Source organism: Triturus cristatus, chromosome 12 (assembly GCF_964204655.1).
Source record: "Triturus cristatus chromosome 12, aTriCri1.1, whole genome shotgun sequence".
Lineage (NCBI taxonomy): Eukaryota > Metazoa > Chordata > Amphibia > Caudata > Salamandridae > Triturus > Triturus cristatus.
In genome coordinates this window covers 306,035,930-306,059,880 of record NC_140595.1, presented here as the reverse complement: position 1 = coordinate 306,059,880, position 23,951 = coordinate 306,035,930, and the positions used below count along the sequence as shown (strand labels likewise).

General features: G+C 45.1%; 1 protein-coding gene across 1 annotated transcript in view; it reads right to left on the bottom strand.

The window, feature by feature from the left end:
* The window catches only part of LOC146775937 (uncharacterized), a 1,457,164-nt gene that overhangs the window by 361,551 nt on the left and 1,071,662 nt on the right, over nucleotides 1-23,951 (bottom strand). The window contains exon 9 of the mRNA XM_085639461.1: nucleotides 5,569-5,656. Within this exon, the coding sequence (XP_085495587.1) occupies nucleotides 5,569-5,656 (88 nt within the window). The remainder of the gene's footprint in view (nucleotides 1-5,568; nucleotides 5,657-23,951) is intronic.

The following is a 23,951-nucleotide window of genomic DNA, read 5'->3' as shown; positions in this document are numbered from 1 at the left end:
GTACTGAGTCTGGTTTCTTGCTTCCTCCCCCTCCCCCTGTCTAGGTATGACCGAATCATGGAAGAAGGTATGGATCCTGGGGCACTTATACGTGACGCGGGCCCAGAGCTGGGCGTCGGCCAGACGGGAATTCGGCAGGATATGGCTGCGGGAAACCGACGTGGTCTGATAGGGGCGTTTGGGAATTAAATGGGATCATCTGCTCCCTGTGGTGCGGGTGCACTAGAACATGGTGGCAGACCGGATGCGGTGATAGTCCACCTGGGAGGCAACAACTTGGCAGCTTTGGGGAGGAGGGTCCTCCTGGAGAAGATGCAGAAAAGCCCCACGGCCTTGGAGCGTATGATATGCCCAGCCAAAGTGATTTTCTCAAAAATAATAGTGCGGGGAGCATGGCGGGGGGCCGTGGACTTGGGGGCGGTGGTAAAATCGAGATGGAAATTCAACATCACAATGGCGAAGGTTTGCAGGGCCAATGGTTGGGGTTTCATTAGACACGGTTTCATAAACCTGAGGGCCCCGGGCTATCACTTGGAAGGCGGGGCACACCTTACTGGAGTAGGTATGAACATGTTCTTACTGAACGTGGAAGGGGTGCCGGAACAGAAGGGTTTCAAGTAACAGAAAGGGGGAGGCCATAGCAGGGGGAGCTCCCTCCGATCGTGAAACCGTAGGTAGCATGGTGGAAGGAACACAAGGTAGAAAAAAGAGAAGTACTAAAAGGTAGATGGAATGCTCACACAGTGTCCTTGGGATGCCTCACGGCAGGGGCACTGAGGGAGCCAATGGCGGCTTGCTGCCATAGAAAGAGTACATGTGGTGCTCCCGCATGACCCTTGGGATGCCTCACGGCAGGGGTACCGAGGGAGCAAAATGGAAGGACTCAGCCTCAGCATAGATAGAGTAGATGCTCAAGCAAGGTCCTTGGGATGCCACACGGCACACGGCAGGGACCCCTGGGAGCAGGGAGGACCCACGAAAGGGTCCAGGGCAAGCAGGACGGCACTTGCAGCCTGGGCAGGTCCCGACGTACACCCTCCCAGTCGGTAGCAAGTTGAAGCCTTGGCCCGTGAATCAGAGGCCCAGACAGGTGGCCCCTCTCTTCCCTGGAAATTGAGGAGGCTGGGTCCACACAGCAACAGAAATAATGAATTATGTTTGCATGGATATTAAGAGAGCAATAGGATAACCATGATTTTGCAAATGTATTCAAAATTTATGTTGAATAAACTGCGACCTTTTAAGGCACCAGAGCACATTGTCAGTGGTTTAATTTGAGGATCATTATGGACGCAGTTTTTGAAGCAAGGGAGGTGGGGGGGACAAGTCGCCTCCTGGAAGGGGTTTGGTTTTTGACCCTTCTACATCAGATTAACAAATGAAACACCCATGCTGAACTATACACTGCAAAACTGACTGGACTGTAAAAGAACAGCTGTCACACTTTCATACAACCAGGACAAAAAAAAAAAAAGTTGAGACAAAGCAAAAAACAACAGTATCTGCAAGGACCAAACTTAGATCATTGCTATCACTGTTTAACTGAATTTGTTGCCAATCTGAGGCTCATATAATCTCTGTGAGTCCTCTAATCAGGCGTGTTGTCCTTGTTTTATGCTCTTTGACAAAACCAGTGCTTAATTTGAGCCGGTGTTTCCGGTGCTCGGCACTGGACAAAACAAAGTTATCCGTGGTTACTTCATATTCAATCAGGGGACCGATAAACAATGTTTCTGGTTTAAACATTATGCAGAACTATGAATCTTAATCACAAAAAAATTTTTCCTCTGGGGTGACGGGTTGGGCATAAGTGGTTCATGCTCCCCTCCCCCTTCACTTTTATGAGCTTTGAATATAATCTCTTTCATATAAACCCAGTCTTTCCACCCACCTTTCCCTGCTGACCTTCCCTCTCATTTAACAGCAGTATCTGTGGCTAGGAATAATTACAACGGCGGCACCTATGGAACAGGGTTGGTGGCCGGGATTTGAAAAAGAAATGATCACTTACCTGTGAACGGCCGTCCCTTCTCCTCCGTCCTCTTCCTTTCCTGACTCCCAGCAACACAAAAGCATACAGGCTCCCAGACTACCCTAAGCCAATCACAACGCTGCTATCACCAGCATGACAGCAGCATCTTGATTGAGCTGAGCGGCCTGTTTGGCTGCTCAGACAGTGCCTGGGGGCGTGGGATAGTTCTCCCCTCAGTTGTGCAACACAGCTTTTTGGCCAGCCCAAAATAGGCGGCCAAACTGTCATGCGCACTCATGGTGCACCAACCACTCCTCCTCCTCCCTGTGACCCCAGACCCGCCGTAACCTGGCCTCATAGCCCTTACTAAAAATAAAATGATAATAACGTGTTATTATCATTTACTTTTTTACACTGCTCAGAGAGCATTGGGCCGCCGCGAGCCGCCGCTGAATAATTGCTCTCACGATTAGCTGCAATTCACTCAGATTTGCAACAACACAATGTAAAAGAAAGCATTTCAGCATGTACACAAATAGCCACTTTGTGTTAAGTGGTTTTCACCCTGTGGTCTCGGGGGCAGCAACAAATTTCTTTACATAAGCAAACGTTCCTCATCATTATGCTAGGAAACCAGTTAGGACATTTTCTAAAAAAGTCTATTGTCTCAGAGAAAAATGTTGAAGGACAGGTCTATGGTGTGCTTTCTAAAACAGGGGTATTTAACAAACTCCCACAGAACGCCGAACAACTTGATGGTAGTCCGATCCTTCCATACCATTGTTTTGCAAATAATAACATGCAAACTCATAACTGAAATAAATGTCAGAATAGGCTTGCAACTGCTGGAGGTGGGCGTGGTCTTCTGGATCCAAGCAAATCTAATCGTGTGAATCATTCCTTTCTTTTAAGGAACGCACTTGCTGGAGCAATTATCAAGGTTTATTTTGAAGCAGGCAGGAAGCTTTAGATACAAATAATGAACGTGTCAAGAGCTTCTATCATTAAGAGGAAATGACAAGTATATTATTACGCATCGAACTTGGAATCCTGCCCACACCAGGAGGTACTCTTTACGTCAACAGGTTGCTTCCTTTTCTTCAGATCAAACTTGAGTGTACCATCAAAATAGTTTATTAAACAAGGAGAGCCTGGAGAAAGTCCAACCGTGAAAATATTCCAAGTGACCCAGGCTGAACAGCAAACACAAGAACCAGAGACAGCTCAGCACCAAACACAAAGCTCAGAGACAGCTGTACAACAATCTCAAGGACCAGAGACAGGTGAACAGCAAACAAAAAGACCAGCAAATACAAGGCCCATAGACAGCTGGATAACAACCACAAGGACCAGAGACAGCTGAACAGCAAACACAAAGCCCAGAGACAGCTGAACAGCAATCTCAAGGACCAGAGATAGCTGAACAGCAGACAGAAAGACCAGCAAGTACAAGGCCCATAGACAGCTTGACAACAACCACAAGGACCAGAGACAGCTGAACAGCAAACACAAAGCCCAGAGACAGCTGAAGAGCAAACTCAAGGAACAGAGGCAGCTGAACAGCAAACAAAAAGATAAGCAAATACAAGGACCGGAGACAGCTGAACAGCATAAACAAGTACCAAAGACAGCTGAACAGCAAACACAAGGACCAGAGACTGCTGAACAGAAAACAAAAGGACCAGAGACAGCTGAACAGAAAACACAAAGACCAGCAAACAAAATGACCAGAGACAGCTGAACAGCAAACACAAGGACCAGAGACAGCTGAACAGCAAACACATGGACTAGAGACAGCTGAACAGCACACACAAAGACCAACCAACACAAGGACCATAGACAGCTGAACAGCTAACACAAGGACTAGAGACATCTGAACAGCTAACACAAGGACCAGAGACATCTGAACAGCAATAACAAGGACCAGCAAGCACAAGGACCAGAGATAGCTGACAGCAAAAACGAGGACCAGAGACAGCTGAACAGCAAACACAAGGACCAGAGATAGCTGAACATCAAACACAAGGACCAGAGATAGCTGAACAGCAAACACAAAGACCAGCAAGCACAAGGACCAGAGACAGCTGAACAGCAAACACAAGGACCATAGACAGCTGAACAACAAACACAAAGACCAAAGACACCTGAACAGCAAACACAAGGACCAGAGACATTTGAAAAGCAAGCACAAGGACCAAAGAGAGCTGAACAGCAAACACAAGGACCAGAGAAAGTTGGACAGCAAACACAAGGACCAGAGAGAGCTGAACAGCAACACTAGGACCAGAGAAAGTTGAACAGCAAACACAAGGACCAGAGGAAGTTGACCAGCAAACACAAGGACTAGAGAGAGCTGAACAGCAAACACAAGGACCAGAGACAGCTGAACAGCAAACACAAGTACCAGAGACAGCTGAACAGCAAGCACAAAGACCAGAGAGAGCTGAACAGTAAACACAAGGACCAGAGACAGCTGAACAGGAAACACAAGGACCAGAGACAGCTGAACAGCAAGCACAAGGACCAGAGAGAGCTGAACAGCAAACACAAGGACCATAGACAGCTAGACAACAAACATAAGGGACTGAGACAGCTGAACAGAAAACACAAGGATCAGAGACAGCTGAACAGCAAACACAAATCCCAGAGACAGCTGAACAGCAAACACAAATCCCAGAGACAGCTGAACAGCAAACACAAGGGTTAGAGACAGCTGAACAGCAAACACAAGGACCAGAGACAGCTGAACAGCAAGCACAAAGACCAGCAAGCACAGGGACCAGAGACAGCTGAACAGCAAACACAAGGGCCATAGACAGCTGGACAACAAACACAAGGGCCAGAGACAGCTGTACAGAAAACACAAGGATCAGAGACAGCTGAACAGCAAACACAAGGACCAGAGACAGCTGAACATCAAACACAAGGGCCAGAGACAGCTGAACAGCAAGCACAAGGACCAGAGAGAGCTGAACAGCAAGCACAAGGACCAGAGAGAGCTGAACAGCAAACACAAGGACCAGAGACAGCTAAACAGGAAACACAAGGACCAGAGACAGCTGAACAGCAAACACAAGGACCATAGACAGCTAGACAACAAACATAAGGGGCTGAGACAGCTGAACAGAAAACACAAGGATCAGAGACAGCTGAACAGCAAACACAAATCCCAGAGACATCTGAACAGCAAACACAAGGGTTAGAGACAGCTGAACAGCAAACACAAGGACCAGAGACAGCTGAACAGCAAGCACAAAGACCAGCAAGCACAGGGACCATAGACAGCTGAACAGCAAACACAAGGACCAGAGACAGCTGAACAGCAAACACAAGGGCCAGAGACAGCTGTACTTCTGTGGATAACCACATTTTCCAAATGTGCTCCCTCCCCCAATAGGACATCCTTTCCAAAAAGTCCTTAGAATCCTCTAATACTAGAGTAATTGGACTAAATGAAATGTGTGTGCTCAGTGTAGAGTATAAGGAAAGAGTTGGGATAGCCAGCACTCAAAGATGTTTTATGTTACGTATGACTAGCATCTTACTGTACCACAAACCGCAGCTCCAGTTAAAGGTGCATCTGGATTACTTTGTACCTTTACAATGTATTGTCCAACGCCGTAACCCCGGTAACGTTTCCTGGTTGACAGCAAAGACAGTTTCATCACCCTCTCCTTCGAACTCCTGTGTGATGAAGAAAAAAAGTTTAAAACACAAGTTGCAGTTATCAAAGGCGCAAAAGTTATGTACAAGTAGAAGACATAGTGACTGGTTTACAGCTGGGCTGTGTGAAAATCCTTTCTGGAAATCTATACAATAATCTACTAGTGGGATTTCCTCCAGCATAGGGATATTATCATAGAGGAAATTCCCATCTGGATTCTGCATTTGATTTAGAAACAAGAGGATTCTTTGAAGCCACTAAATCAGGCCCTTTATTGTAAAGAGCACAGTGACAAGGGCTAAATAATATTTAGCAAATTTATGATAAAAATAAGAAATCAGACAATGAGCAGTACTGCACTCGTCTTTGGTTGAACACTGGTCACCCAGCAGCCAACTCTCATGAAAACCATGCACTGCTAGATCGTAATGATAGAGAGCAGAAAAAGAATGTCAAATCTATAATTTCAGAATATGGAAAATCTACAATTTCAAAATATGGAAAATAGTATAGAGAGTGCATTGCATTGGCACCTTAAGTCTTATTCTCAAGACTGCCAGTCCATCACCATAAGTTCAAGTGTCCAAGGAACAACAAAGGTAATGTTGAGGAAAATATAAAGTAATAGATGGAGTATACAAATTAATCTCAATCACTGGTAATTACTGTTGTCTCCATCCCAGGCTATTCTTTTTGCTCACTGTTCCACTACAGATAAGGACCATCCAGGTACACATCACTCATGGTCCCAACACAAGGGCACGGTCCAACCAGAACTGTTAGGCCATGTCCCCTCCGTACAAGGACACAAGCAACTCTAGACTTGTTTTGGCTTTAGTGGGCCTCATCTGATGTTTACGTCGTTCATACACATGTATTAACGTCACTATCTGAAGTGCACTATTGGCATAGCACAAATACCAACAATAAGTGTAGGGCCATGAAATATCTGTTTTCTAAAAAGTACATTAACAAATAAGTCACTGGCATTTCTCTCACCAAGGATATTCTCGCTAGAATCCTTGTTTCACCCTAAATAGCTTCTGTAGGAGCTCAAAAAAGCGTCCTTTAAATTATCCCATTTGCTCCAGCTGTTGCCATTGCAAATTGAAGGTCAGAGGGTGGAGAACATTGACATTTATTCCAAGAAGTGATGAGGTTTAAAGTTAAACCCTACTTAATTTGTTTCAAATATTTTGAAATAAATGTTCAAATACTACAAGTGCAGCCTCTATGTTGTTTAATAATTCCAACGCATTCATTAATTATATATGATCCTTCTTAATTCATGTGTTTGCCATTACATTTGGAACGTTTAAAATTAATGTTTCATCACTTAGGCTATTATCCAATGCATTTCAAAGCTCATAGCTTCTTCACCAGGGACGCCCTTGTGTTGTTAAGGTGCCATCCAGTGAATAATATAGCCTTATAGCCCGCCGTAGCGGGCTATACCGGCTATTAAAGGCCAGCCCCTGCGTTAAAGGCCTGAGCTGAAGGCGAGGGACTTTAACAAGTGACGAGACTTTAATAGCCGGTATAGCCCTGCTACGAAGGGCTAGAAGGCTATTAGAACATTCTGCCACTTGAGGGCAGAATGCTCTAACAAATGAAACAAAGGATTCTCGAAGCTTGAGGGGATTTAAATCCCCTCGAGCTCCGAGAGGCCTTTGTAACACATTGGAATGTTGCTCTGCGGGCCTTTACCGGCCCGTAGAAACAGGGAGCACTCCATTGTCTTCAATGGAGCTCCCAACATTCCAATGTTTCAATATCACAATAGGTCTCACAACCGAGAAGACCTCATCAACAAAGGAACATTCTGGAATGCCTGTTTCTTTTTTTTTCCTCATTCGCCTTTAACCTTAGTAAACAGACCGTCTGTTCATACCCCTACTCAACGACCTGAAATGACATAGGCTCTTTTTATGGATTCTCTCGATACCTTCAGCCTGTAGGGGTACATTTCCAGACCGAGATGTTACTTCCCCTCAGAAAAAGAGGATAGGTTTCACTCCAGCTTGATCTGTAAAGACCAGATGGACTCTTTCGATGACCAGGGGAAAGACCCAGCATAGTCCAAGGAGTATCCAATAGGCATAATCATCGGACCCCCCCTTCGTACTGACATAGACAAAATAAGATAAACAAAGCATAAATATAGTTTACGCTTATTTCTCAGGTTATTTCCATTGAAGCAGCAGGTCCCAATATGCAATCTTTTTTCTACTACAAGCTCTAGCCAAGTCCATCTTAGATGTTTCATATAATGAGGTCAACCAATCCGAGTGTTTAGGAGGGACAGGGTCTACCCACTGTTTACAAATTTGTCTCCTTACCAATAAAATTGAATAAAATAAAAATGATCTGGCTGGTCCTACAATGTGGCTATTGAGGCCAAAAATTATTAAAGTCAGGTTCATATGAATTGGTACTCTCAGGATACTCTCCATCTTTATCCGTACTTCTTCCCAAAATGCGTCGATGGGGGGGAAGTCTTTAAACAAATGTAAGTCCGAGGCTTCTGCCAACCCACACTTTTTAAAGTTGACTTGAGACCCTTTAAGTATTTTAGATAGCCTGAGGGGGGATCGGTATGCTCGATAAACAGTGAATAGATGGTTCCTCTTCAACCATGCAGGTTTAACTATACTAAAAAGATTTTTAAATGAGTCCTGCCATAAGAGATCACCCTGTGCATTTGGCATCTGTTCACTCCATAGCTCATTAGCAAGCTCAAATTCCCTTCTGGAATGCCTCTTGTTGGTATTGTTAGGATACATAACCTTGAAACAGAGCTGTGCTTTTCTCTACAATGGATGGCTCCCTTAAAACTCTTATTTTTGCATCTACATATTAATCAATACAAAGGACTATATGTATCCAAGCTATACTCATTTTGCATTAGTATAACCACATGTATAAAAGTGCCACATGTACCTCACACTTTACAAACTCAAAGTGTTAGATGGGAAAATAACCAGGAAAATCCAAGAGAGGAAAAACGAGCAATAGACACAAGTCGGGGATCAAGAGCTCACGCTAGTGCACTCGAGGCCCAACCACAAACTAGATTATCTACCCTAATCCTTGCTCTGAAAAGGAAGGTGTCCTTTAAAGGCTCTACAGGTGTGAGTGCAGTGAGCACGAGAGGCTGCAGTGTGCATGAAACTGGCTTGTGCATCTAGGGCTGCACTGCAAGCATGAGGGTGTCCTGCCATGCGAGGCTATCCAGCACCTATTGGGCTGGATTGTGCACACAGGACCAGCAGCGGCTGGCAATATAAAAATATAGCGGGCTCCATTTGCCCAACTCACATGCCTGGTGTAGCACTCCCAGCGATGGCGGTGATGTGACGTTCACGAGCAGGAAAGGGAAGGACTTTCCTTCCTGCCCAGTGGAACGCCACTCCTGACCATTCTTGGAGCAGCTCTCAGCATGAGAGCAGCTCCTGATTGGTGGGGGTAGGCTAGCCCAGGGCTCATTTTGAGGCTGGGGGCCAAATCAATACACTCCACACAATGCCACATAATACCATTCAACTCAATGCTCACAGTTCCAGGCCACACAATTCAACTTTACACAAATCTATTCCACATAATACCACACAAAACCACATAATCCCCCTCCATAACACAATTCCACAATCACCACGTATACCCAGTCTAAACCACAAAATTCCACATCATGCCACAAAAATCAACAGCACACCACATAATTCCACTCCTCTACATGCCACTCCATGACACACAATACCACTCCACATAATTACACTCCATGACACACAATCCTGCTCCATATAATTCCAGTACACTCGATAACACATAATTACTATCCACATAATTCCACTGCGCACCATGCCACATAATTCCACTACACATTACTCCACTTAACACCACACAATTCCATGCCACACAATTCCACAACAAACAATTGCAATCCAACCCACATAATTTCAATCCACACCACATAAATCCACTCCACTCCATAACACATTGGTAAAAGACATTGACAATGTCAAAAGATCTCAAATTGTCAAGACCAATTGAAGCTTTACGAATGCTTGTTTTTGCATAGAGGAGGGGGGCCACGTGCCCACCTGCCCAAACCTAACATGACCCTGGGGACCCCATTCCCTAAGGCCTTATTTATTTTAAAGGCAACCTTCCTGTGCCTCATTAAACCCTGGGCACCCCATTCCCCAAGCTTTTCTTTTTTTTATTAACTGGGATGGGGGCTCTGTGGACCCCCTTGCCGAGCCATATTAGACACTGGGACACCATCCCCAGGGAAGTTTTTTTTTAAATTGAAGGTGAGGGGGGCGTGGCCCACATCCCTAAGCCCTATTAGGCCCTGGGACCCCATTCACAAGAGCCTTGTTTATTAAGGGGGAGGGGGAGGCTGCGTTGTCTCCCTCCCTAGGGGTATTAGGCCCTGGGACCCCATCACCCAGGGCTATTTTTTTAATTAAATGGGTGGGGCGGCGTGGCCCCCACCCGAGCCTTATTAGGCCCTGTAGAACCAAACCTCCTGGGCCTCTACTTAAAATAAAGGGGAGGGGGCCGCATGTCCCCCCCCTTCCCAAACCTTGCTAGAGCCTGGAGACGCCAACCCCCAGGGCCATTACTAAAAATAAACAGGAGAGGGGCTGCATGGCCCCCCCTTCCCAAGCCATTATCGGCCCCGGGTACCCCATCCTCCAGGGAATCATTACTTTAAGGTGGGTGCCCTGCTGCCCACCCAGGTCACCCACAATATACTGGCTGGGGGCCGCGGGGAGCCTCAAGGCCCCTGAGGCCCCATCCGGCTCCCTGCATGCAGCAGGACCTGGCATTGTTCCCACCTGGAGGGAAAAGCTTCTAATGCAGCTCCCTCCGAGTGGGAGCAATATTTTCATCCGTTTTCCTGCCAGCATCAGGAAACTAATCAAAAGTCTCCTTCCAGCTGGTGGCAACATTTTCAAAGCTCCCGCTGGCTGGGAGCAGACTTTATGTTTTCTCTTGCGTGGCTGGAATTTTGAAAATGTTCAGCGCCAGTGCGAGCAGGAAAACCGCTATGTCCCGGGGGTGGGTTCCCCGGGTCATAGCTAGTGATACGGTCTTGGGGAATGAGTCCCAAGGCCATTAATGACTCAGGGGCCTTCCTCCCCTTTCAAAAGTTTAGCAGCCCCTGAGGTTGGGGTCCTAGGGGCCTTTAGAGGATTGGGAAGGGCTCCTCCCCTTAAAAAATACATCAGGCCACGGGGATGGAGTCCCCGGGGCTAAAAGCGACCAACGCCAGACTGGGAACAGAAACCGGCCCTGGCAAACAGCTTGGATGCCCCCCCTTCCCCGGGGGGGACGGCCAAGCTGCTTCCTAGGGCCGGATTAGGCCAATTTTGTTACAGGGGGCCGATATTGCGGGCCCCCAGTAACAAAAACAGCCCCCAGGAGCCCAAAACCAGCCCCCAACCTGAAAGCCCACTTGGGAAAAGCCCAGTGCCCACTATGCCCAGTCCGGCCCTGAAAGCGACCCTGGGAGGGGGCCACGTGTCCCCTTCCACTCTAAAAGACATCGGGCCCCGGGGGATGGGTCTCCAGGAGAAAAACTCTCCCAGGGAGGGGGGTGTGTGCTCCCCTATCCCTGAAAAAGATGTTGAGCCCCGGGAATATGGTCCCAAGGTCGAAATCAGGCATGTGCACCCCCCCCCCCCAAAAAAAACCTTCACACCCCCCAGGGCCTAGGCCGAATAAGGGGGGGGGGGGGGGGGGTTGAAAAACACTTCTTTCTAAAAAACAAAAATTGCCTGGGATTCACGGAACCTCTGCGAATTCACAGACATAGTTTTTTAACAAAATGTTTTGGGCCACAGATTGGGGTTCCTCTGGGACCCCACCATCAGGCCTAGAGGGTCAGGGTATCCTTACCTTGCCCCCTAATGTATTTTTTTTTACTCATATTAGGACTTAGGACTGAGTCCCAAGTCCTAAAATGGCTGCAACCACTTCCTGTTTGAGGTGGTGGCAGCCAATCAGATCTTAGCTTGAGATCTGTCGGAATACGCAGAGGCTCCGCGTCCCTAGTTATACAATGTTTTTGAGCATTAATTACCCAAAATCTACTGAGCAGATTCACACCAAAACACAAATAGCACTCTTTCTGGACCAAGATATGCCACATTTGGTGAAAATCCGTTCAGTTGTTTAGGCTGTAGCTGTATCTAAAGTTCCTATTGAAAAAGCAATGGGGAAAAAAAGTTTTGAGAACCCCCTTTTTTCTCAGCCTCAGTTGGTATGTAAAGCATCTTTCATGCAGATTCCATCTCTCCAGTAGGACACGCTTAGCCAAAAGGGTATTTGTGTTTTTTCCAGGATGTTGCTCAATGGTACATTGTGCCACAAAATCGGACTGCTTTGCTTAACACCTTTAAAATACCCCACACTGCTATATCATCCTAGGTTTGTGTGTCTGCAGTACGTGGACGACATTTTGAATAAATAAGCTGGAACATCTATTCGCTTGCTAACAGTAGACAGTCCACAACCTAGAAGGAAGTGAAGTTTCAATTTTCAGCAGGAATCCATGTTCAAATATCAGCTGTTAAGCAACATTTTAAGACAATTTACTAAAGTAAAATTAGCATTTACCTAGTGATACTAGAACAGAAGCCACCCCCTAAATTGTACTGAATAAAATGTTTTATTTAACATTCTCTGAAAGATTTTTTATAACATCAGTAGCTTTTCAACTCTGCAGCCATCAAAGCGATGTAGTATTATTAATAATGAAGAAACTGATTTTACCTGCAGTTTGAAATATGCATCAAACTTTTGGAGCCAGCCCTTTGCTCATGAGTGGGTTTTCTTACCTATCTTGTGTTTTTCCTGCCCCTGGAGAATAGATTCTTTAACATTATTTTGAATAGCTTATTTGTGTTCTTCCCTTGCAAACATGAGGAGACAATGTTATCATTTCTCTGTATTACTTATGGGAACGTATGGTTTTCCTTGCACTCTTCCTTGCCCCCCACATGCCCCCTTTATTTTTTTATTTATTACTGTATTTAGGTCTGGCATTAGCCAAGACTTTTTGATTTTTCTAAAATTGTATACATATTATACTTACTTATTGGGGCTTCAGGGGTGTAAAAAAAGGCCCCCGCACCCCTGCGGTGCGGGGGGCAGGCTTACCCATACTAGAGGGGACCCTCTCAGCCCCTACTGATTTGAATGTGAGAGGCCCCTTCAGCATATCTTGCAGTATGGCCCCCTCACGTTTTGTTACGCCACTGAGGGGCTTTAGGCCAGCACTTTTCATCCATTGGTCAATTGGCGTGTCATTCACATATTTCTTCTACCCACTACCGCATACAGAAAGAAGCAGAGGTTCACCCTCTTTAACCATTGGACAACTTCACTGTGAGTTGTGGCATTCTGCACTTTCACAAAAAGCTCAACCACACACAAAGTAGTTCCTTTCAGTGCTAGGTTTTACTATGGCAATTCGTGCGTTTTGAATCTAAGAAAATGTTTGTTTTTAGCCACATTGCAGAGGTCTCAGGAGCTCCCCCAACAGTAACGTTTTACAAAAACATTGGCAAAACAAATCTAGCATTGACAACGCCAAAAGGCTGGAAGCCAACACCTCACCTATTGGCTTTGCCAAAATATATTTCTTTCTACGAGGGCCTGGCAGCTGCACACACTTACCTCTGACAAAAGCCCAATTGAGTTGTTTCTCACATTTAAAAATAAAAATCAGCTCACAGGTGTGACTCCCATTCCATATATCCGTTTGAATAAAAATAGTACTCTTCGGTAATTTGCATTTCTAAACGTGTGCTTTACGTAGGCTGGCTAAATTTTGGCGCACTGATAGGATTAAAGAGGGCAGACAGGAGTACCACCTGTGTGACATTATTTACAGCATATGCTAGTATTAGGAATATTAGGAAAAGAGGCCCTGGAGAGCTTGTTGATCTACAGCAAAATCAGAGGACCCTCATTTCTATGGCAACAGCAGCTGTGAATCCGGCAAGCTGTCTCAACAGAACGATGCTTGCATATCTTTAATGGCATGCTTCATGCCACAAGCACTGACTTCATAATCCTACACGAATCTGTTGCAGAAAATCAAAACAAACATTATAGACACCTAGCACTTTGCAGAATGGGTCTGTCGCGGGGTTACCTTCCTTTATCACCGTTGTGAGGGCCGTCAATTCCACTCAGCTGCCCCATAAACTGAACGTTATTCATATTATCATTACCTATACATTGAGCACAAGTGCCATTTTTATAGAAAAAGCAGGCCACAAATCATCAGCAAGAAATATATTTGCTTGATGGCTGTCCACTGAAGCAGAAAATAATATTTGGACCATTTGTGCAAACAAAACAGCACAAACCAAGTGAAAAGAAATTTTCATTTCTTAACCTTCAGAGATGTACTACAGAAATGTATGAAGTTTGTAAGATTTTCTGTTGCGCATTTCCTGTAATTCTTAGGAATCCTCCACTTGATACTCCTAGGTCAAGAAGTTCTCCCTCAAGCCCCTTTTTAAGTTTTTCTAACAAGAAACATGATTGCCAACACCCAGCAGCCGCAGGGTAGCAAGAGAAGAGGTTTTGACGTTATCGCGCATAAAAAGGGCACATCCATTTTTCAGTACCAACAACCACGCAGGAGGACATTTTACCAGTTTGCAAGTAAAGGTAGGCCACGGCATAGACGTAAGAAAGCGAGAAATTCCATGCACTATAGGCAGAAAAATAACTGACATCCACACAAGACCTTGCTAGCGTAATACTAACTCCACAGTCCGGGCAGCCCTAATACTGAATTTGGTGTGATTTTTTTTTACATCGCCTTTAAAGACTGTAACTTTGACAAATAACAGGATTCCATGGATTCAGTTTAATGATCATGACAACTTGTAACGTGATGGTTTTGCTGCGTCACAGTAGATTTACCAAATTCAGAAACCCTGAAGGCTCAGCCATGAATTATATTATGGATTATTTATTACAAGGGACTTGAACAGAATTTTATTTTTGATGAGCAGTCAATGCAGGCGCGACAGAATGGGAGAAATGTGCTCTCGTCGGTGGGTGCCAGTAATAAGACACAAAAAGATCATGTACGGAATGTTGAACATTATCAAACATTCACGCCCAGTCACAGATCTGGGTTTAATCTATTGTTATTTTGCCCACCACATTATTCCAGTTTGGACCCAGCCATATGCAAATCAGCCTTGACCCCGTTCCCCATGAGAACAGTCCAGCCTGAACTGCTAGGCCAGGTCCTCCCTGGACTGGAAAACAAGCATCCTTGGACTGGTTTCGTCGCATCACCCCTCATGAGCCAGGCTAGCTTGAAACCGGTGACGTAGCGAGCACGGGACCCACGTCTGGGCATACCCTTACCACTTAGGGTGAAAATGCAACACAAAAAGATGATGGATAGAATGTTGAACATTGTCAAACATTCATCCCCAGTCACAGATCTGGGTTTAATCCAACGTTATTTTGCTCACCACGCCATTCCAGTATGGACCCAGCCATATGCAAATCAGTCTTGACCCTGTTTCTTAAGGGAACAGTCCAGTCCGAACTGCCAGGCCAGGTCCTCCCTGGACTGGAAAACAAGCATCTTGGGACTGGTTTCAAGACAAGCAGCAGCATTCTGTACCAATTGAAGCCTTCGTAGAAACTCCTGGAACTCGCAGGTAAATTGAGTTACCACTATCGAGCCTGGAGCGTACTCAAGCAACCACCACTGAATGTGATAGTCTGAGGCAGTGGCAGCCCGTGAACTTTGGAAGTGGTAGGGCGTAAATGCACCCCTCAAGCTGAACAGAGCAAGTGAGCAAAGCAATGAGCCAGCGTCCTTCTAGAAGGTTCAGAGGAGTTCTCATTCAGAAACTTTTGATAAACATGACCAAATTGGGACACTTCACAGCAGAATTTCCACATAAAGTGGCTGAAAAACCTGAGATTTCGAAGGGGCACTAAAAATATTCCACTACTTCATGGTGAGCTAGAAAGCCACAATACACCTTTGAAAAAATGTGGAAAACAACATATTTTCAGCACTACGTCCCTGAATATTTGCAAAAGTGCTATTGTTAACAGAGGCAGTTAAAACGTACGCAGCATCATTTTTGTCTTCTGCAGTCTACTATCTTTCATGTTTTCATCCTGACGCTTCGAAATAGTTTCTTATTAATTAATGAATATAAGCATATCTCAAGTATAAGAAAATTAACACATGTACATATTTCAAAATCACAGCTGATTAGACAAAAGAACTAGACACGTTATACAGACTCATTCAACAGTGCGATAGTTTTTTGCCGGGAGACCTTAGGAACAGACAATTTAGAAGTTACACCAATATGACATGTTCAAGTCTGACGCAACTGCAGTATACAATTTTAAAATTGTGCTCTCAATGTAGATGATGAAATAAAACCACAAGAAATGGCACCACAACTAGAGCCTCCAAGGAAACAAGGGAAGGGGTAAACTCCATTAATTTTCACCCTAATATGACATTTTAAAATATTTTGGCCAGCCAACAATTTTGACATCAACTTGCCTATGTCCAAAAATACAGTGCTGTCAACCACAAGCATCTAATTTTGAATACATTCCTGATGTGAGCAATCAGAAGATTGTCATTTTCATGAAAAAATGTATTATTTTGTCATGAAACACCAGGTTTTTATTTTTAGAAAATACAGTACTGGTGCTCAAACAGTTTGTTACTTTCATCAAGTTACTAGATGTACTGAAGCAACATGTTCACCGATTTCCGGGGCAGTAATAAGTAAGGTTTTGATCACTATGGGCCATATGTAGGTAGCATAACATTTACCGATTCATAAATACTGAATTTTACCGATTCGGTATTTATGAATCGGTAAATAGTATGTAGGTAATTAATCGGTAATCATTACCGATTCGGTAAATATCGATATTTATGAATCGGTATTTACCGAATCGGTAATAATGCATCCCTTCCCATTGATTCCTATGGGCCTGGAGGCCCATAGGAATGAATGGGAAGCCAGTTACTATTACCGATTCGGTAAATACCGAATCGGTAATAGGGGAGGCATTATCATGGGTGGCAGGGTGTCACATTGACACCCTGTTGCACCCCTGATTCGTGCATGTGTGCACATGTGGCGCACATACATGCCCTAAGGGCATATATGTCTGCCACATGGCACTTCACAAATTGCACAAAAATGCTTTTTTAAAGGTATTCGTCATTTACCATCAACTTGTAGTTGGTGGTAAATAACGAATCCAGACACCAATTATGCACTCACTTGAGTGCCCCCTACATAGCATTTCTGGATTCGGTATTTACCGAATCGGTATTTTACCGATTTCTTAAAATTCCGATTCGGTAAATACTGCCTCCTCTACACAAATTTGCTCAACAAACTCTTCAGGTTTATCTTGATTCGGTAACATTAGTTTAACATTTCCTCCCCAAACACTGTTTGTTTTTATTTGTTCCACGTCTGCTTGGAAGCAGTACTTTCATTTTATCACCATGCTCCTGAAAAACATTTCTAATGTGACCCTGGTGCCTCTACCATGACTGATCATGAATTTTATTATTGCAAACTTGATCAAATGAGAACAGTGACTTCTAAGCACTAGCAACGCTTGTTGAAGGACCAAGAGTCTTACACACTCTTGTGTGAAAGCTTACATTCTACACCCGGTCTTCACTGGAGTTGTGTTTTAAACCATGTACTGTTTTGAATGTCTGTCTGCAGAGTCTCTCTCTCCTTTTACAGTGACATGGCAAGAAGAAGATACCTGCCAGAGGTGGCATTATTAATAGGCACAAAGTACTTCTGGGTTATTCGCATTAAGCATGCAGACAGTGACTCTCTCTAAACGCAAGGTTAGGTTGTGAGGGCACGGGAGTGGACAAGGTGCTTTTAGTCAGGGCTATAAATGATAGTGTTTGAATGATAAGGAGTATTAACCAGGAGCGCGTGCACGAGGACATGGATCCGCATCCGCTCTCACGCCACAGTGAACACCTGCTGTGTAAGGAAGAAAACTGAGAATGCACTACAAGAAAGAGATGTCCACTCAAGTTGAACATACATGAATGACAAGGAAGCAGATTTGACGTTGAAAAGAAAATCTTCTTAAGTTTCCTAAAATTGGACCTGCCTAATTAAAAGTTGTGCTTTAAAGCTACAATATGGGATGATATGCACAGGAAAAGGTTTCATTGCAAGGCGGCTCACTCTAAAAATTGTGTTGTCAGTAGGTTCTCCCCTGAAAGGCTTTCCAGAGCACACAACAAAGACAGGTAGGGTGGACCTTTTGTTTCTGACTTTGTAACATCATGCAGACTTAATTAAGATTGGACTTTATACTTCTGACGCAGCTTAAACGCAGCACACGGGGTGCAATGGGTGTTTATTTTTCATGGCAGAGAACAAGTGCACATGTCAAGAGTGGGTGTCTGCTTGGACAGTAACATATTATCTGCCCCTTTACCGCAAACGGAAGTTCTGAGACGTGTCACGTGGCGTGTTTTCGAATACATTGTGCACTAATGTGGCTCAATTCTGTGATCGCAGAAGGACTTCCTTTCTGCTACCTGATTGGCATGACGTGTCTTACATTAGCCATCTGACGCCGGGTTGATGCACCAAGTCCCAAAGGACCTTCTTTTAGTCCGGGCCACCCCCCCCAAAACCTTAACACTCAGCCTGGATTAATTCGGAAGGGTGCCAAGAAAGCACCGACAAGCGTAACCCAAACAAGCATTTGCATTGCAATAGGTCTCGCATTTACGCGAGTTTGAGCTATTGGCATTGTAAATGACAATGCCTTATATTTATTTTTTTGTTTTTAAAACGAAATAAAAGGCATAGTCATTTACAATGCCAATAGCATAATGTCGTGTAAAAGCGAGACCTATTGCATTGCAAATGCTTGTTTAACAAGCAAGTGGACATCCCTATTGACATATTGAAGTAGAGGCAATTTAAGGTGGGAGACCGCAAAATAAAGCAATTTTTTGCTTCCAAAATTGAGATTCTCCAGCACTTATCGAGTCTCTTGGAATATACGACATTGTCCCTGGTGACGGGTGACTGGCTCCCTCCCTCGTTAGCTGAGTTCCTTTTCCGGAAGTCCTTCACTGGCTCTTGAACACCTCTCCCCCTTACTCAAGTTGGGACTTCATGGACCCGGAGAATGGAGACTCCGGAGGCCAGGGTGATGTCATCATGAGCACAGACATGGCGGTGCAAGGCTGCCAAAAACCTCAGGCCCGGACTTCTTGCCACAGATGAACTCTGCACCCAGCTTTGATGCGGACTCCAAGCTGCTGTCCGCCTGCACCCTCGTTCCCACCCAACCCTCCGCCACCCAGCCCCTGAAGGGCGTGGATCCCAACGGCGGCCTCTATAAATCACACAAAACACAGGGAATTCCATCTGAAGCTGTTCCTGCTGCTTCTCTGAAATCTGGTACACCTCGGAACACGCAGTGGGATTTGGCGTGTGCAGTTCCCCCGGGGCACAAGCAGGCATCCACTTCTGTCAGGACAGCTGATCGCTACAAAAAGACAGAAGTGGATGCCTGCTTGTGCCCCGGGGGACTGACATTAAAAAAACAAGCTGTACGCGCACATTGCCTGTCCGGGGGCGCTGAGATGGCCAGAGAAGACACGCCGTGAGTGTGCACATTGGCTGTCCGGGCGCACTGGGTAATGGTGATGCGACGCGATAGAGAAGCCTAGCCACGAACTGGGACTTGGCAGGGGATGACTGCTGCACCACCATGCCAAAAAGCTATAGACAAGGGTCAGCAGAGGCAGCTGTGAGTGGGCTGTGGAGATTGCGGAGCTGCCGCCTGCCAACAGAGCAACAACTGAGGTAAGGGCCCAACCAGGAGGGTGCGGGGGATGAGATAAGGACAGGGTTTTTAAAAGCGGCTATACGGAATGCTTCTAGCGTGCTAGAAAGTGCAGGGTGGGGTAGGTTTGCTTACAATTGACATGAAAGCTTTTAGAAACAAAAACGCGAGTGTGTTTGTTTTTCTCCTGCAAGTTAATGTAACGCCGTCATATGTGTTTAATTACACGAAAACGCGAGTCTGTTTGTTTTTCTCCTGCAAGTTAATGTAACGCCGTCATACGTGTTTAATTACACGCTGGCCACACGTGTTCACGTAAGTGCGGCACGCACAGACATGAGATGTGCACACATATGGTGCCAGCAGGAGTTGTAATAACGCCGGAGCCATATGTGTGCACAGCTCATGTCTTCAAGAGCGCGTGCACCTATCCTGTCCCGCATCTCTAAGCAAGTCGGCAACAATGGATCTCGCTTACGCGAGCAGCGCATGGCGCTATATCGCTAGGCGAGACCTTACAAGGTATGTTGCTGGAAACAACAACTAAGTCGCTGAAGTAACTGGAAGAATATTATCTTTTAACATCTTTGCTGTTTTGTTTATTAATGGGTGGCGGAGACACAACACCCATCATGAACGTGCCATCACTGGTGTGAGGTAAAAAAAAAAAAAGGTAGGAGTTTCTCAAGAAGTTTAATCTGCAAAAAGCACTTGCAACTTTAGAGACATAGGGCCTTATGTAGGTAAATTACATTTACCACTTCATAAATACCGAATTTTACCGATTCGGTATTTATGAAGTGGTAAATGTAATGTAGGTAAAAAAATACCGATTCGGTAAGTGTCGGTATTTTAGAATCGGTATTTACCGATTCGGTAATGGTAACCTGTATCTCATTGATTCCTATGGGCCAGGAGGCCCATAGGAATCAATGGGAAGCCAGTTACCATTACCGAATCGGTAAATACCGAATCGGTAATGGGGGGAGCTCAATCAAGGGTGGCAGGGTGTCACATTGACACCCTGTTGCACCCCTGATTCCTGCATGTGTGCACATGTGGCACACATACATGCCCTGAGGGCATGTGTGTCTGCCACATTGCACACATCTAAGGGCCAAAAAATGCATTCACTGAGTCATTCGTCATTTACCACCAACTGAATTTCAGTTGGTGGTAAATAACGAATCCCCACACCCACCACACACTCCCCCTACATCTCATTTCTGTATTCGGTATTTACCGAATCGGTAAAATTACCGATTCGGTAATTTTACCGATTCGGTAAATTACCGAATACAGAAATGGTCCCCCTACATATCAAAAGCCTAAATACCGGTCGGTAACGGTATAATTACCGAAAATCGGCCGTTACCGACCGGTATTGGGCTACCTACATGAGGCCCATAATGCTCAAGGGAAAGGTCAGAGTCAATATAGGTACCTAAACTGAAAATGGTTTTGGAAGGCTGTGGTGGTAACCTCATTATCTCAGACCAGCAGGCTGGATTTCAGTGGTAAGTGTAATTCCTCGAACGGAGGAGCTCTGTTTTGGTTGTGTTAAGGTGTAAGCCATCTGCTGCCATCCAGCTGTTAGAACACAGGAAAGGATGAAGAAACAGTAGCCCGTTAGAACCAGGGTGCGGGATCACTTAAAAAACTACTGAGTGTCATCAGGATACTTGTGAAATTCGACAAACTTGTTCCGATGATGACAGGTCAAAAATAACATGCAGATGTTAAATATGAGTGGCAATAACATGGATCCCTGCGGGACACCACTGCTGATAACTCTGTCTACCAATGGGAAAGAAGCAAGATGCGTGGTCAGGAAAAGCTAAGCCACATGATAGTCGAATCATTTAAATCTACGTCTCTTTCTTTCGAAGAGGAAGCGAGTGACCTGTGCTAGCAAAGACAGTTGCAAAGCCTGCAAGTCCAAGAGAATCAAAACACCAGTTCCTCCATTGTCAGCCAGTCCAGATTTCCAGTTCTCCGGTCACAACCAACTCAGTCCTACTGCCTGGTCTAAGCTGTGCTCTGGATTGAGTTGCGGAGGAGATTCAGTGTTCTGTTGCTTCTCAGGTCTGTGGCTAGGATTGCGTTTCATAAGTCTCATACACACATGCCACACATGCACCCAGATTGTATTTTCCATTGCCGCTTCACAATACCATTCACCCTGCAGGGCAAATCGAATATTGTAAATTATTACTGAGATGCATACAAATAAACGGTTTACCTGTGGACGGCACACAAATATGTGTTTTTGTGAATGATGCAATCGGTATTTCATAAGGTGTTTCATTAATGAAAGAATATCAACAGAATGCCCTTGTCATTTGTTAGTTACATCAAACACCTTTTCTGAAAGAAGGTACATTTTAAGAAAATGATCAGTCAGTGACATAGCATAATCACGGAAACCCATTTATGCCCATCATGGCTAACAGTTTATTAGCAAGTATCAAGAGGGAGAGTGAGGAAAGGTACTGAGGCCAGTTCACTTACCCCCGTATGTATGCATAAATCAAGGAGAACTGGCTATATAGGAAGTGCTCCTAAGGTATGTTTGTACATGGGAAACACATTTGTGTTTTTTTGAAGACCCTCACTCACCAACCTAGTTGGTGACATGCTTCATCATCGGGTTCTACCCAAGGTACCGAGTGTACCTCGGGTGTGCTTCGACGCCTGGATACAGCGGAGCAGGTTTTGTGCAGTGAGTGTGCAGTGTGGAATGAAAGAGCGAAGGTTAAAAAACTGTCCAATGGGTCCCAAGTATTCAGAAAAATTATTTTAATATTTGGGTCTTTGGCAGTGATTAAAAGATGAGATACGGATATCAGTGGAGGTCTTTAGATGGCAAGGAGTCTGATAGGGCAGTTGTGTAACGACTCAAAAGGATCGCACATCAGAAACGTTAGGACTACATTGAAGTCCCACTGAGGCATAATGAAGGTGGGAACATTGGTTGAGGGCCTTTCAAAAATGTATGCTTAATAGGGAACTTGAACAGGGATGGCGGATCTGGCAACCGCACAAATGCCAAAATGGCAAAAAAATAGACTTTTAAGGTGCCCAAAGCAGAGTACTACTGGGCTAGAGTAAGTATAAATTAAAGAACCTGGGACAGGGGTGCAGATAGGGAGTCAACTTGTTTATCTGTACAACATGCCACAAACTTGCTTTAATGGCAGGCGTATACCTTGGTGGAAGGGCGCCTGGATATAAGATAACATTGAAGACTTCTTCGGGCAGAAGATCAAAAGATGTCTGCTGTCACCGCTCTATCTCCACGCATGAAGGCATATAGTTTTAAGGTTCGGGTGCAGAACCAAGCCCCGTTCTTGCAACAGATGATGCTCCTGAAGAATCAGCCTGATCAGAGGACCCGTGCTCATGCTCAACAGCTCGGGATACCAGACTTTCCGTCTCCCATCCGGATCCACAAGAATTACTTGGGACAGGTCTTTCCTGATCTTCTTGTGAACTGTTGGAAGGTGGGTTGTTGGGGGTGGTAGGTATGCACCAAACACCAGCAACAAGGCCATCAACATGGCACTGGGTCCTAAATAGGGTCTCTATAAATTAGTCTCTTGCTCAACCCTTGGTAGCAGACACGAGCAATAAGGCTTAACACAGGAGACAGGCGTGTAAAGCATTTCAAACCACCAATACAGTAAATAAGTAAAACACAACACATAATAAAAATCCCACTCCAAATAAAAAAAATAGGAAATATGTTCATCTCTCAAATGACATCAGAACCATGAAAATCCAATGTAGGGAACAGGAGATTTGAATTTATAAAGAATAGCGTCACTTCTGGACATCTGTTCACCCTTGACCAGAATAAAGTCAAAGTTTTAGGCTGACCGTGCTTGAGCTCTGCGCGGATACCTCTGCTTGACCGGGTCGCAGTTGAAGGTGCCCGGCTTGGCTCTCACGGTTGTGTCAGGTCACCTCCTAGGGTTTTTCCCAAAAAGTTTCCCAAACTTCTGGAGGTCCTTTCAGAAGGTCTCCTGGTGGGTTCCAAGTGTCCAAAACACAAATCCAAGGTCTGAAATCTCCTAGATGGTCCTTGGCTGGCCTAGGTTTCACTTCCTACAATGCACTTGGTCAGCCTCTTAAAATTCAACTGGATGCACTCCAGGAGGGGCACTCTGGCTGGAGAAGGGTCAGTTAAGCTCTGTTAACCTGTTGCTGCAGGGAGTCCACTCCTTACTCCTTCTTGAAGCAAGGCAAAACCCTCATAGCTGTAGTCCCAGACAGTGCAGTGCAGCAAGAAAGTCTTCACCAAGCAGGCCCCTGGGTGCAGATCAGGATTCCAGCATGACAATCCTCCCTCTTCTTGTAGTTTCAGGCAGCAGAACTGAGAGGCTCTGCATCTCTCATATATTTTTTCTGGTGACAAGCAGGGGT